The following is a 17,420-nucleotide window of genomic DNA, read 5'->3' as shown; positions in this document are numbered from 1 at the left end:
CATATGGGCGGGGCTCAGATTAATTCCTGGAAGGCCAGATTTTTGGCGGGCTTTTCAGATAAAGAAGAAACTGTTTTGGGGAAACCTGAGCAGATGGGGGTTGGGTTATCTGAGCAGGTCATTAGAATGGGGGCTGAAAACCCAAGCCAGCTCAGATCCTCTTGGGGCTGGGTACAGCCCAAACTGGCTCAGATACAGATCTTGTAAATCAAAGGTACAAGGAATCTTAAAGGGGGCTGTGATCTCACTGGCATCACCTATCTCACAGTTGCCATGAAGACCAAATGATGTAAGAGTTATATAGTTCTTAACTCAAAGCTTAACTCAAAGTTGTTGTCATTATCATTTTCAGTCATGTCTAACACTTGTCTTTGTCTTTATGACACCATTTTGGGATTTTTTTGGCAAAGATACTGAAGTGATTTGTCCAGTCTTTCTCCTGCTTATTTTACAGATATGAAAACTGAAGCAAATAGATTTGAATAACTTGCTCAGGATCACACAGCTAGTAAATGTCTGAAGTCAGATTTCAATTCATGTCTTCCTGACTCCACACCCAAAAAACTATACACTGTGCCACCTAGCCTGGCACATAGTAGATGCTTCATCAATGCTTTCCCTCAAGTCTTGGGTTTTTTAATGTAAAGAAGGAAGAATCTTTTCTCTAGCATTATACATACATAAAGATTATGTGATAGACCATAAGACCAGGTATGGGTATCATAGAAGTGACTAGGATTTCTCATTTGGGACAAAAGAGGAATCATCTAATGGAGAAAGGATGCATATAGAAATAAGAGGGATGAACAAAAAATGAGCCAAAAATAAAAATATATATATAGTTCAGCATATGGAAATTAACTCAATATTTTCAGGTTTAAATTCGCAAAACTGGATGCCAAGAATTGTGAATTTTTTGTATTTCACTAAACTTTTTTTTTTTGAGATTTTAATCTAGTTTCTATTTCTCATAAGTTTTTATTAGTCTTCTGAAGATTGAGCCTGCCTTCACTTAGCATTTGTATATACTCCTAAGGCCTGCAAAGCTCTATGGTACATTTGAACCTCACAATAGGAAGCTGTGAAGTAGATACTATTATTGTCCCTATTTTATAGATGAAAAGATTGAGAGGTTAAGTGATTTGTATTTAAGTATCTGAGGCAGGATTTTAATTAGTCTGAAACTTCAAATCCTGTTCTCATGATTACCCATCTTGCTCTTAAGGAATATTTGGGCCACTTTCAGAGATTCCAGGAATAGTTTTAGCTCCATCCTACTAAATGCTACCTACTTTCCTGAAGGCATACAAAGGAAATGGCAGGCATTCCTTCACAGTCTCTTTGTTCTAGGCTCAACTCACAGTAAATGCTTCCTCAGAGGTTGAAAAAAGTAAGTAACTTTGGGGTATTTACATGTTGGGTGATATAAATTCAATGTTCATTATTATTAAAAGAGAACTGAAAAAAAAGCAAATGCTAATGTGAATAGAATAAGGAAGTAGAAAGAAAAGAAATGGACTCAAAAGCAGGGCAAATGATAACTGAGGAAAAAAAAAAAAACAGTATCTAGTAGACATTTACTACTCAGTATCTAAGATACCACCTAGAGTTCCCAATAGTCATATAATAATGAAATTGATACATCTAATGCATGGCACATATAAAAAAATGTATGAATAAATTTGAGTATGATTGTTTGTTTAATAGCACAGACTCGTGAACATCTTTCATTGGAACGTGGCATTGATTTGATGAGAAAGGAAACAATAACATACCAAAATGAGAGGGTAATGTTTTAATTAACTTTTTTTCTCCTTTTGTAGATATCTTGGTAGTATAACTAGTAATGTGGCATCTTCTATTTTTTAGTATTATCAGGGAATGAAATAAGAGAATTTTCCAAGTAACTGTCTTGTCACCTTAAATAGCAAAGCTTTAAAAAAAAATAGGAAATCTTTCTAAAATGTATTACACACTTTATAATCCTTCAGAACAGAGAACAATTTAATCAATTAAATATCACATTATGAATACTAATTATTGTCCTGAATAGCAGTATGTAATAGCTTTTTAGTCTTCCTGTCTCCTCTCTTATGGTCTGGTTATCAGATATAACTTCCCCTGATGTCATCCCTCTAAAAGCATACCTCTCAGGACCTTTTTTTGTCATTTCAGTGTCATTTCATTTTCTTGGCAAAATGGAATTGTAGTGGTTAAGTGGCTTGCCCAAAGTCACAAAGCTAGTAAATTTCTAAGACTGAATTTGAACTCAGAAATGAGTCTTCCTAACTCTAAGCCAGTCTATTCATTGCACCACTTAGTTACCCCTTAGGGCTTTTGCTTTTTGTTGTTTCTCATCCAATATGAACTTGTAAACCACATAACCAAGCTTTCAATTGGTTTGGGTTGTCATTGTTCATTTTTTGTTTTTTCATTTTTGTACCATATAATTTCATTTACTATATAATTTCATTCAGATGGGGAACTCTACTTGAAAAAAACTTTCTTTACAAAAGCAAATTGACATCTGCACTTTTAACATATGGTCTTAAAGATCTACCTGGAAGTCTGAAGACCTTAAGTGATTTGCCTAGCTAGGGTCAAATAATCAATAAATGGCAAAGTCTTTATGATTCTAAGGATAGTTTTCAATGCCCTAGATTACATTGCTTCTCTGATCTAAATTTATGAAATCCCTCCTCAAGAGACATCACCATTTATACTTATTTTTTAAAAAGTATTTGTTTTATAGCTTTACTGATGTAAAGCTCTGGATAAGTGGGTAAAAATTGCTTGACTTTAAAGATGAGTTTATGAGAATTATTTTGGAAACAGAGAGGCATTTTTCCTCTTCCTATTAAGATCTGTATGTTGGTACTATAAAAAGGTTGATCTCCATAGTGGACATGACAAGAATGAACTCTGTAATCACTCTGAAACTGTGCTCCCTTTTAATCTGTAAAATTAACACTGAAATTGTGTTCCCTTTTGATCTTGGAGTCTCAGGCCCTCCTGGGAAAGCATATCTCCCCATACAAGTTGTGTCATTATTCAATTAGAAATCTTGTCAAAAAGTATCACATTGGGGATACCAGACCCTTTTAAATTCCAATTGGAGATCTGGGCCAGATATTGATAAGCATCTAGGTCTGGGGACTTTGGCTTTCTTTTCAGCCTCAAATCTGAACTTCAAGATTCCTTTTTAAAGGCCAATTTCTGAAGTCATTGTTTGCAGAAGGTCCAAAGCAGCTTTCTTTGCCTCTTTGGCATAGTGGACCAGGACCCTGCTCACTGAAAAGACATTCTCTTCTCAGTGCCAGCCTCCATTTCCCTAACCTTGCCACTCAAGAAGTCAGTCTCTTAGCAAAACTGGTTTCCTATCCAACAATAAACTTCCATTTTTGCGATTAATATTTCAGGATTCATGAATTCTTTCACAAAGAACCTGTGCTTCTGACCAAAAGGGGATCTCCACAATTCTCTGCACTGCACTAACCTCATCAGACAGATCTCTGGATCAGGAGTCAGAAAAACCTGAGTATGAATGCAAACACTAGCTATGTGACCCCAGGCAAGCCACTTAACCCTATTTGCCTTAATTTCCTCATCTGTAAAATGAATTGGAGAAGGAAATGGCAAACTACACTAGTATTTCTGCCAAGAAAACCCCAAATAATCTTGAGGAGTCAGACACAACTTGTATGATTCAACAAGGGAATAGGTTGGGAAAGACAGGTATTCCATTAGAAAAAGTCACAAGTAGAAAAAAATAAGACATAGTATGAAGAGAGAGAGATGTTTTCCTTTTCTGTCAAGATTACAAATAAGGATCCACAATATAATCAAAAGGCAGACAGATGGAGTTAAATTCAAAGGAAGATTATAAAAAAGCTATTAATATAAAATCAGGATATTTGATAGAATATCCATGTCCAAAATGATTGTAAAAGGATTATTTGACTTTAAAATTCATTTACATATGAAGACCTCCCAAAAATGAAACTCCCTCTTCAAAGAAATACTTGCTTTGCAACTGAGTGCCTTTGAGAATTCCCTTGCATATTGTGAGACTGAATAACTTGGCAGAGGATGAGTATGGGTAGAGGAAGTCTTCAAATGCAGATTTATCTGATTTCCAAGACAGTTCTCTACCTCTTTTACTTTGATATCCAAAAGAAGAGCCATTTATAATTTTTCCTTCCAAATAACATAGGGAATCTCTCCTGAAGATTTGTTATATACGTCTTTTTTCCCCCTTTGTCCTTAAAAATGAACATTTCATTTGATGAATCACATCTTTGCTTCTGCATATTCTTCAGCAAACCTTATATATGCTGGTATATCTTCAAAATATTAAAAAATTAATTGCTAACATATGTATAAACAGGAACATCTAAAGAATTTATTGAAGAAAAGCCGAAATAAGGAATTTGCCTTCATGAGAGATCATTTAAACTCTCTGTTTACTTCAGAAAAAAGTATCTATGAAGTAGAACAACACCTGAAAGTTTTAGTTCTGGAAAACCATAGACTAAAAAAGGTAAGTACAAAGTGGATCACTTACGCATGGGGGAATAGAAGTTGTACTGGGTTGAAATTAGTGTTCTAGATAACACATCTGCAGATATATTAATATCCATTAAAATGCTCCAAATAATTAATGTTAAGAGAAATGCAAAGCAAAACAACCCTGAGTTTTCACCTCAAATCTATTAAGTTGACAAAAAATTGACAAAATTTTAGAAAAGTCATTGTGGGAAGTGTTATGAAAGGATGGGCCTGAATGCCCATGATGCAACTACAAATAAGAGCAATCAATTTGTACATGGATATTCCATCAAATACCCTGGTTTTTAATATTAAAAGCTTTTTTATAATCTTCTTTGAAGTTAATTACATCTGTCTGCCTCTTGATTATATTGTAGATCATTATTTGTAATCTTGACTGAAAAGGAAAACATTTCTCTCTTCATCCAACAATTCAGGAAAACAATTTGAAATTATGGGGAAAAAAGTGATTACAATATCTCTATCCTATAAAATTGACCCATAAATTCTGCTGTTGGCACATATTCCAAGAAGGTCAATGACAGATTGAAAAGACTCATATGCCAAAATATTCATAACAGCCCATCAATTGGGAAATGGCTGAGCAAATTTTAAGAATAGATTTGATGGACTGTGACTATAGTATAAGAAAGGATAAGCAAGATTAATAGAGAGAAAACTGGAAAAACTTAAATGAGCTCATGCAGAGTAAAATAAGAGAATCCATAGAAACTATACATAGTGAGTATAATGATGGAAAAGGACAGAACAATTATAAAGTAATGAAAATAATGTCACAAAATTTTAAGTAGCATGATTGGCCATGAAGAAGAGCTGAATGTGAGAAGATGCCTCCCCCATCTTCTTTGTAGAGGAGGTAGGGGGTCCATGAGTATGGAACATTGCTGGTAATGTAGACTTTATTTTTTTACAAGGAGATTCTTTTTGTTGATTTTTTTTTCTCTTCTTCATCTTTAAAAAAAATTCTTATAAAGGATGGCTTTTTTGGGGAGTAAGGAAAGATATAAAAGGAAAAATAGCTGATATAAAAACAAAAGATATAACTGATATAAAAACAAAAGATATCAATATAAATATTTTTTAAAAGATATAATCCTATGCATAAGAGTTTCTTTTATGTATTGTCCAAGAGTATAATGCACATAGTGTATTTTGGCAGATTGTAATTAACTCATACTCTTATAAATCCTTTGAATACAACTGTAAATTGATTAACCATATATAATTAAAATATTAATTTATTATGTTGGTTATATTTTGACTCAAAGGCATTATGTAAATCATTTTCATAGCAATGAAAATGGACTCAATTAGATAACTACTTTGCATGAGTAATTTAGCATTAAAAACTTCTAAGAGTAACTTCTAACTACTATAGTTAAGTCAGTTTGTAAATTAATAGGCTTAACAATCATGAGAGGGGAAAGTCCTATGTTGAGGAGAGATGAACTATTGAGGACAAAAAGGGAGGCCACAATTTGTAGAGAAAGTAATATAGAGAAATAAAGATGGGATTCCTAAGTTTTCACCGGATCATTCTTGTGAGGGTGTTTAGAAGTTCCTAGTTAGGCAAAGAAAGGAAGAGAATCTAAGAGATCATCAGCTATTAAAAAAAAAAAAAAAAAAAAAAAAAAAAAAGGCAAGCCAAAGTTCCGAGAAAATTGAGTGAGCAGGATGGGGAAATACCTTCTGAGTTTCTCTTTAAGAAAGAGAAATGGGGAAAATAATTAAAAAGGAAAACAATATTTAATCATCCTTGCCAAAAAATACTACGAGAAAACAAGGAAGAAAAATATTTCTCTACTCTTTAGTTTTTAATACATTTTTCCTTTTATTATTATTATTATTAAAACTTTTTTATTTTCAAAACATATGCATAGATCATTTTCAACATTCACCCTTGAAAAATTTTATGTTCCAAATTTTTCCCTCCCTTTCCTCCACTCCCTCCTCTAGATGATAGTAATTCAATATATGTTAAACATATGCAAGTCTTCCATACACATTTACACAATTATCATACTGCACAAGAAAAACCAGATCAAAAAGGAAAAAATGAGAAAGAAAACAAATACAAACAACATCAAAAAGAGTGAAAATTCTATGTAGTTGTGCACATTCAGTTCCCACTGTCTTCTCACAGGATGAAGATCATTGGAACTTGCCTGAATCATCAGATTTAATACATTTTTTCAAAGTGCTGAATATGTAGCTATTTGATATCATATCAACTGCCCCAGTCCAAGCTTCACCCACTTAGAGACTACCAGAGAGACCTAAAACCAGAACTACTTGATAATCCTTCCTCCAATGATACCATACAGAATCCTGACAAAATAGACACTATAGATATATGGATATAGTAGAAAGAGAAAAAACAAACAAACAAACAAAAAAAAACCAACCATAAGATCAATTAGAATTCCTAGAAGAAATGAAGCAAGAGTTAACCCCCCCCTTCAAAAAATAGGTGCTTTAAAGTAATATTATTAATGAAATGAGAGTAATAGAGAAAAGAATGGGAAAACAGGAAAGCTTTAGAGGAAAGACTTAGAAAGAGAACCAATAGTTTAGGTTAAGAATAACCTAACAGAAATCAATGACAATATAAAATAATAAGTATTATAGCATGGTAAAAACTGAAAAATAGAAGAAAATATAAGATGTCTCAACTTAACTGGAAAACAGATCAAGGAGAGTTAATTTGAGAAACATTAGACTACCTGAAAGCCACCTCATATATTAAAAAATCATGAAAGAAAACTTCCAGATTTCCTAGAACCAGAGAGTAAAGTGAAAATAGAAATAATACACAGGTTCTCTCCTTAAAGAAACACCCAAATTAAAACTGCCAGGATTGTCATATCCAAAATCCAGAGCTTCTATATCAAAGAAAAAGAAATACAGTAGTCATCCCCCAGAGAGAATTCAAGTACCAAAGAATAACAGAATTTTGTAAGACTTAACAGTTACCAATATATAGGAATTGAGTGCCTGAAATGTGATATTCAAAAAGAAAAGCATATATGTAAATCTACAACCACAAATAACTCAGTAAAATTGAGTACAATATAATGGAGGGCTAAAAATAGTACTGAGGAGGCTTAGAACTCAAATGAAATTTCAGGCATTCTTACTGAAAAGATCAGAAAAAGCTTTTGGCATAGTAGCATTTGAGTCAAAAGAAAGACAAAAAAGTCAATACAAATGAACAATCAAAAAAGACTTTGTTTACATTCTATTATTTTTAATAATATTTTATTTTCCCCTAATTACATGTCAGGAAAATTTTTAGCATTCTTTTTACAAGATTTTGAATTTCAAATTTTTCTTCACCTCCTTCTTCTGAAATTGGTAGGCAATTTAATATAAATTGTGCATGTGCTATCATGTCAAATATATTTCCATATCTGGCTCAGTTGTGAAAGAAGAAATAGATCAAAAAGAAAACAAAAAACATGAAAAAGAATGAAGAACATGAAAAAAAGAGGAAGCTTTGATCTCCATTCAGAGTTTATCTTTATCTAGAAATGAATAGCCTTTTCTTTATGAGTCCCTTGTACTTAGAACCAGAGAATAAAGTGAAAATAGAAATAATACACAGATCCTCTCCTTAAAGAAAACCCTAAATTAAAACTGCCAGGATTGTCATATCCAAAATCCAGAGCTTCCATATCAAAGAAAAAAAATATTGCAGTCATTCCCCCAAGAGAATTCAAGTACCAAAGAGTAACAGAATTTTGCAAGATTTAATAGTTCATCATGTTGCTGAGAAGAGCCTAGTGATCATCACATGATACTGCTTATAGTATACAACATTTTCCTGATTCTGTTCATATACCTTTGCATTAGTTCACATAAGTCTTTCCAGCTTTTTCTGAAATTACCTGTTCATCATTTTTTATTACACAATAATATCCCATTACATCCATATACCAAAGCTTTTCAGCCATCTCCCAATTGATGGGCATTCTGTTTTTAATATTTTGCTTCTACAAAAAGGATTGCTATAAATATTTTTGCAGATGTACGTCATTTCCCCCTTTTTATGTTATCTTTAGGATACAGACCTCATTGTAGTATTGCTGGATCAAAGGGGATACACATCTTGGTTGTCCTTGGACAGAGTTCCAAATTCTCCAGAATGGTTGGATCACTTCACAACTGCACCAACAATGCATGCAATTTTCCCATATGCTCTCCAATATTTAGCATTTGCCTTTTTTTTTATCATATTAATCAATGTGATAGGTATGAGGTAGTACCTCAGAGTTGCTTTAATGAACATTTCTCTAATCAAAAAGTGATTTAGAGCACTTCTTCATATGCATTGAGATAACTTTGATTTCTTTACCTGAAAATTGTCTCTTAATATCCTTTGATCATTTATTAATTGGGCAATGGCTTGTAATCTTAGTTCTCTATTTGAGAAATGAAGGATTTATTTGTGACACTTGCTTTAAAGATTGTTTCCTAGCTTTCTACTTTCCTTCTAATCTCGATTGCATTGGTTTTGTTTGAGCAAAAGGTTTCTGATATAATCAAAATTATCTGTTTTACATTTCTTAATGGTTTCTAACTCTTGTTTGGTCATAAATTTCCCCCTTCTCCATAGATCTGACAGGAAGACTATTCCTTGTTCTTCTAATTTGCTTATGGTGTCCCTCTTTATATGTAAGTTATGTACCCATTTTGCTCTCATCTTGGTATATGGTGTGAGATATTGATCTATACATAGTTTTTGGCCTATTATTTTCCAGTTTTTCCAGATGTTTTTGTCAAATAGTGAATTTTCATCCTAAAAGTTGGGGTTTGGAGATTTATCAAATACTAGATTATGATGCTAATTTTGTGTATCTATTCTACTTCACTAATCTCACTCTATTTCTTAATCAATACTAGACAGTTTTGATGATTGCTGCTTTATAATATATTGTGAGATTTGGTACTACTAAGCCATCCTGTTTTGTTCTTTAATTATTTTGATATTTTTGAGGCTTTGTTCTTCCAGATGAATTTTGTTGATGTTTATTGTTCACATTCTAATGGAAAGGATACCAGAGTGCATTCAGAACACTGATTGATATCTTCAAAGTTCATAGAAGAAGGAAAATAAGACAAAAGGCCTAGAATATGCTTATAAATTAGCTGTACTTAACATTTTTTCAAAAGGAAGCCATACCCCATGTCATAAGATCTCACAAATGCAGAAAAACAGATATATGACAAACACGTTATTAAAGACAACAATACAAAAATTATATTAAATAAAAAGAACTCTAGAAGAAAAGATTAAAATTAATTGGAGACTGAAGAATGGGTGGATTAAAGAACATAAAACAATAGATAATTCTATTAAAGAGAATGATAACAATGAAAAAATAAACCAAAAATGTGTGGGCCACAGATAAAATACTCCTTAAGAGGAACATTATACTTTTAAATATTATCTTCAATAAAAGAGAAAAGGAATAGATTAATAAATTAGACATGCAGCCAAAAATAATTAAAAAACAACAAATTTTAACATCGCAATATTTTAATCTATAAGAGTAGATATAATGTATAATAAACTGTAGTCTATTAAATTTCTTTCTAAAATGTGTATTCAGCACAAAATGCCATTCTCCAAATATAGTTTAACTAGAGAAGAATATAATGGTATTATCACCTCTCATACAACATGAGTAGTCCTGTCCCTTCTTTGAAATTTATTCTATTAATTTAATCCCAACTTTTAATGTAGCATTTTAGTTTCTAGTTTCTAGTTTTAGTTTTCAACAATCACTTTGCATGACTTCCCAATTTTTTACCCTCTCCCCAAGTTGCACACCCCAAGACAGAAAGTAATCCAATAAAAGTTAAATATGTTCAATGCTTTTAAATATATTTCCATATTAACCATGCTGTACAAGAATAATCATCTCAAAAGGGAAAAAAAAGACACACACACACACACACACACACACACACAAGCAAACAAAGAACAACAAAAATGGTGCTCTGATTCACTTTCAGTCTCCAAAGTTCTCTTTCTGTAAGAAGATGGCACTTTCCATCTCAAGTCTATTGCAATTGCCTTGAATCACCACATTGTTGAAAAGAGCCAAGTCCGTCACACTTGATGTGCAAAAATGTTTGTGGCAGCCCTTTTTGTAGTGGCAAAAAACTGGAAACTGAATGGATGCCCATCAATTGGAGAATGGTTGAATAAATTATGGTAGATTAATGTTATAGAATATTATTGTTCTATGAGAAATGATCAGGAAAATGATTTTAGAGAGGCCTGGAGAGACTTACATGAATTGATGTCAAGTGAAATGAGCAGAACCAGGAGATCATTGTATATGGTAACAAAAAGATTATATGATGATCAATCCTAATGAATGTGACTCCTTCCAACAATGAGATGACTGATGCCAGGCACTACAATGATCTTATGATGAAGAGAGCCATCTACACCCAGAAAGAGGACTGTGGGAAGTGAATATGGACCACAACATAACATTAATACTCTATTTGATGTTGTTCTCTTGCATTTTATTTTCTTACTCATTTTCTTTCCTTTTTGATCTGATTTTTCTTGTGCAGCAAAAAAAAAATTGTATAAATATGTTTACACATATTGGATTTAACACATATTTTAACATGTATAACATATATTGGATTGCTTGCCATCTAGGGGAGGGGAAAGGGAGAAGAATGAAAACTGAAACACAAAGCTATGCAAGGGTAAGTATTGAAAAATTATCCGTGCATATATTTTGAAAATAAAAAGCTTTTAAAAATAGAGTTTAGCTGTCACACTCTGAAAAAAAAAGAAAAGAAAAATAAATGAGGTCTTCATTCTCCAATTGATAAATGGTCAAAGGATATGAACAGACAATTCTCAGATTATGAAATTGAAACTATATCCACTCATATGAAAGAGTGTTCCAAATCACTACTGATCGGAGAAATGCAAACTAAGACAACTCTGAGATATCACTACACACCTGTCAGATTGGCTAAGATGACAGGAACAAATAATGATGAATGTTGGAGAGGATGTGGGAAAACTGGGACACTGATGCATTGTTGGTGGAGTTGTGAAAGAATCCGGCCATTTTGGAGAGCAATCTGGAACTATGCCCAAAAATTTATCAAACTGTGCATACCCTTTGACCTTTTCGTAGTGGCTAGAAACTGGAAGATGAATGGATGTCCATCAATTGGAAAATGGTTGGGTAAATTATGGTATATGAAGGCTCTGGAATATTATTGCTACATAAGAAATGACCAGCAGGATGAATTCAGAAAAGCTTGGAGAGACTTGCATGAACTGAGGCTGAGTGAAATGAGCAGAACCAGAAGATCACTATACACTTCAACAACAATACTGTATGAAGATGTATTCTGATGAAAGTGGATATCTTCAACATAAAGAAGATACAACTCACTTCCAGCTGATCAATGACGGACAGAAACAACTACACCCAGAGAAGGAACACTGGGAATTGAATGTAAAATATTAGCACTACTGTCTATCTACCCAGGTTACTTATACCTTCAGAATCCAATACTTAATGTGCAACAAGAAAATTGAATTTACACACATAAATTATATCTAGGTTATACTGTAACATATGTAAAATGTATGAGATTGCCTGTCATCTAGGGGAGGGAGTAGAGGGAGGGAGGGGAAAATCTGGAAAAATGAATACAAGGGATAATGTTATAAAAAAATTACTCATGCATATATACTGTCAAAAATGTATAATTATAAAATTAATAATAAAAAAAAAGAAATGAGGTCTTTATCGGAAATACTGGTTATAAATATTTTCCTACAATGTTCTGCTTTCCTTCTAATCTTGGCTGCATTGATTTTGTTTCTCAAAGTCTTTTTAACTTTTTGTAATCAAAATTATCCATTTTGCATTTTATAATGTTCTCTAGTTCTTCTATGACCAAAAGTTCCTCCCTTCTTTAGAGCTCTGAGTAGACTCTCCCTTGTTCTCCTTACTTGCTCATAATATCATCCTTTATGATTAATCATGAACCCATTTTAACTTTTATCTTGATAAAGATTTTGAGGTGTTAGTCAATTATTGATTTTTGCCATATTATTTTCCAGTTTTCCCAGCAATTTTTGTCACATAATGAGTTCTTCTTCCAGAAGCTGGAGTCTTTGGGTTTATCAAATACTAGATTAGTATAGACATTGACTATTGTGTCTTATAAACCTAACCTTTTCCATTGATACACTACTCTATTTCTTAGCCAGTACCAAATAGCTTTGATGACAACCACTTTATAATATAGTTTTAGGTTTGGTACAGCTAGGTCACCTTCCTTTGCACTTTTTTCCCATTAATGCTCCTGAAATACTTGGAACTTTTGTTCAACCAGATAAATCTTGTTATTATTTTTTCCTAGCTCTATGAAGTAATTTCTTGGCAGTTTGATTGGTATGGCATTGAATAAATAAATTAATTTAGGTAGAATTGCCATTTTCATTATATTTGGCCTACCCATGTTGATATTCTTCTGCTAGGCTTTGTTGGAAACATAGAAATGCTAATGATTTACATGGGTTTATTTTATATCCTGCATCTTTGCTAAAGTTGTTAGTTGTTTCTAGTAGTTTTTTATTGATTCTCTAGAATTTTCTAAAGGTACCATTATATCATATGCAAAGAATGATAGCTTTATCTCTTCATTGCATACTCTCATTCCTTCAATTTCTTTTTCTTCTATTGTTGCTTAAGTTAACATTTCTAGTACAATATTGAATAATAATGCTGATAACAGGCATCCTTTTTCACCTTGATCTTATTAAGAATGACTCTAGATACTCCCCATTACATATAATGTTTGCTGATAGTTTTAGATATGTGCTGTTTATCATATTAATGATAACTCCATTTATTATGCTTTCTCATGTTTTTTAATAGGATAGGTACTATATTTTGTCAAAAAGCTTTTTCTGTGTCTTTTGAGATTAGCATATTCTTTGTTAGTTTTGTCATTGATATGGCCAATTATGTTGATAGTTTTTCTGATAATGCATCAGCCCTGCATTCCTAGTATAAATCCCATTTGCTCATAGTGTATTATGCTGGTGATAAATTGTTGTAATCTCTTTGCTAATATTTTATTTAAAATGTTGTATCAATATTCATTAAGGAAATGATCTATCTATCTATCTATCTATATCTATATATATTTTTTTCCTTTGTTTTGGTCCTTCCTAGTTAAGCTATCAGCACCATATCTATGTCATAAAAAAATTTGGTAGAACTCCTCTTATTTTCCCAAATAGTTTATACAGTATTGGAATTAATTCTTCTTTAAATGTTGGTAGAATTCACTTGTAAATCCATCCGACAATGGAGATTTTTTTTTTCTTAGGAGTTTATTTAATTTCTTTTTTTCTAAAATGGAATTATTTAAATGTTTTATTTCCTCATCTGTTAATCTGAGCAATGTGTATTTTTGTAAGTATTCATCCATTTCACTTAAATTATCAAATTTATTGACATACAATTGGGCAAAATAGCACCTAATTAGTGCTTTACTTTCCTCTTCATTAGTGATAGATTTTACCCTTTTCATTTTTTAATGCTGGTAATTTGGCTAGTTTCTTATTTTTTTAATCAAGTTAAACAAAAGTTTATCTATTTTTTGTTTTTTCATAAACCAACTCTTAGTTTTATTTATTAGATCATTAGTTTTCTTACTTTCAATATTCCTTATCTCTCCTTTGATTTTCAGAATTTTTAATTTGGTATTTAAATGGGTTTTTAAAATTTGTTCTTTTTCTAGTTTTTTTTTGTTTGTTTGTTTTGTTTTTGTTGTTGCACACCCAACTTATTATTGATCTTCTCTTTATTTTATACATGTAAGCACTCTAGAGATATAAACTTTCCTCTTAGAATTCCTTTGGCTGCATTCCATAAATTTGGGCATGTTGCCTTATTATTGTCATTCTTTTGGATGAAATTGATTGTTTCTATAGTGTGTTGTTTGACCCACTCATTCTTTAAGATTAGAATATTTCGTTTACAAATAATTTTTTCATGGCCCTTTATTACATATAATTTTCATTGTATCATGATCTGAAAATTAGGCATTTACAATTTCTGTCTTTCTGCATTTGATTGTGAGAATTTTATGCTCTAATACATGGTCAGTTTTTGTGCAGGTTTCATATACCACTGAGAAAAAAAATGTATATTCATATGCCCGATTCAACTTTCTCCAGAGTTCTATTATATCTAATTTTTCTAAGTTCTATTCACTTCCATAGCTTCTTTCTTGTTCATTTTGTGATTAGATTTATATAGTTCTGGTAGAGGGAGGTTGAGATCTCCCCACTAGTATAGTTTTGCTATTTCTTCTTGCAACTTAACTTCTCCTCTAAGAATTTGGATGTTATACAATTTGGTCCATATAAATTTAGCATTCATCATCTATGGTGCCCTTTAACAAGATGTAATTTCTTTCCTTTAACAAGATGTAATTTCTTTTAATTAGATTTATTTTTGCTTTTGCTTTATTTGAGATAGCATTGCTGTCCTGTTTTGGGGTTTTTTTTAACTTCAGTGAAGCACAATATATTTTGCTCTAGCCTTTTGCCTTTATTCTATATGCATCTCTTTGCTTCAAATATGTTTCTTGTAAACAATATATTATAGGGTTCTGGCTTTTTATCCACTCTGTTCACTTTTGTCTTATGGGAGAATTCATCCCATTCACAGTTAAGATTACTAATCCTATATTTCCTGTCATTTTAATTTGAATCAGTCAAAGAAGGGAAAAAAAAACCAAAACTTGTTTTTAAAAAATTAAAATGGTGAGGGAGGTATTGGTCAGAAGCAAAACACACTAGTAAGGTGGGAAAGCTTAAAAGGAGAGATTTTTTTAGTGACTATTCTGCTCTTTGGTTCTAGGATATCAGGGCAGTTTTCCTTGATAATTTCTTGAAAGATATTGTCCAGGCTCCTTTTTTTTCATCATGGCTTTCAGATAGTCCAATAATTCTTAGATTTTTTTTTCTCCTGGATCTATTTTCCAGATCTTTTCTTTTTCCTACAAGACATTTTACATTTTTTGCTTTGTTTTGTTTGACTGATTTTTGATGTTTCATTGTGTCATTTGTCTAATTCTAACTTTTAGTGAATTATTTTCTTCAGTTAACTTTTTTATCTCCTTTTGCGTTTGCTCAATTGTACTTTTAAAGGAGTTGTTTTGTTCAGTGGATCCCCCCCCCCATTTTGCCAATTCTTTTTTTTAAAGAGTTGGTTTTTCTTTTTTCCATTTTGCCAAATTAATTTTTAAGTTGTTTTCTTCAGTCATTTTCTGTGCTTTTTCCAAGATGTTGGCTTTTCTCAAAAAACTTTCATAATACTCTGCATAGCTCTTTTCCCCCTATCAACTTTCTCATGCTTAATTTGTTAATTTGTTAAGGCAAATTGAATAATGAAGAATTAATTCTTAATGTACTTTTTCTATGTTATTTTAAAGAACTGCATATGTTTTATCCCAGGCTCTTAAACTAGTGAAAAAAGATATAAATCATCTTAAAATGAAAGGACAAGAATATAATTTTACAGTACAAAAATTGGAAACTGAAGTGCAAGATCTTCAAGGTAATAGGCAATTTGTTATAAAGATTTAAATAATCTCTTAAGTTTTAAAGAACTAATTTTTTAAAAATTACCAATGGGAAATTATTTTCAATAATTTTCAAAAATTTTCTTTTAGACATGTTTTTGGATATGTGGAGGGAAACTCTGAAGGAAATAAAGGTGGGTTCATATATTTGTTTAATATAATTCCATTGCTTTACATCCACTCTCCAACAATGCTGGTCATAGTACCTCTTCAACTTAATAGATGTTCTTTATGAATTACAGTGCCTTAGAAAATGAATAACTTGAAGGTGCAATTCAGAAAAACATAAGCTTCTTGAGGGAAGGGATTGCTTTATTTTTGTATCTATAGTTCAATGCTTAGCAATAAGTCCACCATGTATAAATTGCTTTAAAAAGTTTGCTGAAATTGTTGAATAGTCAGCATTCTAGAAATGACCCTCTCCAAACCTACATGTAGTAGTAAAATATTATTATTACTATTATTATTATAGAAATTTAAAGATGAAAACATGATTACTTTGGATGAAATTGAAAAGCTGATAAGATATCTTTATTTGAGAGAAGACAGGTTGAAAGTCATTTGTGGTTGGCTCAGACGGAATGTTGATAATCTGGAATACATAATTGATTATAAGGAATCAACCACTGTTATTGAAATTGTGTAAGTAATGTTCTCAAAGTATTAAATCTTTGCTTATATTTAGATCTATGCCTAATAAGCAAAAAAGATAACTACATATGATAGTATGGTTGATGGAGAAAGCCAAATGATAATGGAAGGATAATGTGCATGAGTTATTTTTTTTTATTTTTATAAAATTTTTTATGCCTGAAAATCCACTTTTTATGGCACACAGGCCTTTATTTCATATAGTACAGTAAAGATTCATATCTTTTACTGAGCATTCTGTGAACACAGTTTTCAAACTTTTCTTGGGGAATATGAATAGCAGATCCTTCTCTCTTTATATCTTCAATTTAATTATAATCTATGACAAAAAGCTCTGAAGTTACCATAATCTGAATAACCCAAAGCTTCTTAAATTGTGGATCACAACCTCATGGGAAGTTTCAAAACTGAATGTAAAGGGTCACAAAATTATGATTAATTCTCAGGAAATGCAAGCAAGATTTGTATATCTATTTTACATACCTTTGTATCAGTAGTCACAAAAATTTCTCAGGTGAAAAGAGGTTACAAGTAGAAAATGT

General features: G+C 31.7%; 1 protein-coding gene across 2 annotated transcripts in view; it reads left to right on the top strand.

The window, feature by feature from the left end:
- Positions 1-17,420, top strand: part of CCDC175 (coiled-coil domain containing 175) — a 113,818-nt gene that overhangs the window by 95,091 nt on the left and 1,307 nt on the right. For both annotated transcript variants that reach the window (XM_074290252.1, XM_074290253.1), the window contains exons 15-19: positions 1,708-1,787; positions 4,388-4,540; positions 16,100-16,202; positions 16,318-16,361; positions 16,700-16,869. In XM_074290252.1, coding sequence (XP_074146353.1) covers positions 1,708-1,787; positions 4,388-4,540; positions 16,100-16,202; positions 16,318-16,361; positions 16,700-16,869 — 550 coding nt within the window. The remainder of the gene's footprint in view (positions 1-1,707; positions 1,788-4,387; positions 4,541-16,099; positions 16,203-16,317; positions 16,362-16,699; positions 16,870-17,420) is intronic.

Source organism: Sminthopsis crassicaudata, chromosome 2, assembly GCF_048593235.1.
Source record: "Sminthopsis crassicaudata isolate SCR6 chromosome 2, ASM4859323v1, whole genome shotgun sequence".
Lineage (NCBI taxonomy): Eukaryota > Metazoa > Chordata > Mammalia > Dasyuromorphia > Dasyuridae > Sminthopsis > Sminthopsis crassicaudata.
Note: the sequence above shows the minus strand (reverse complement) of the source record. Positions and strands in the feature narration are given on the sequence as shown.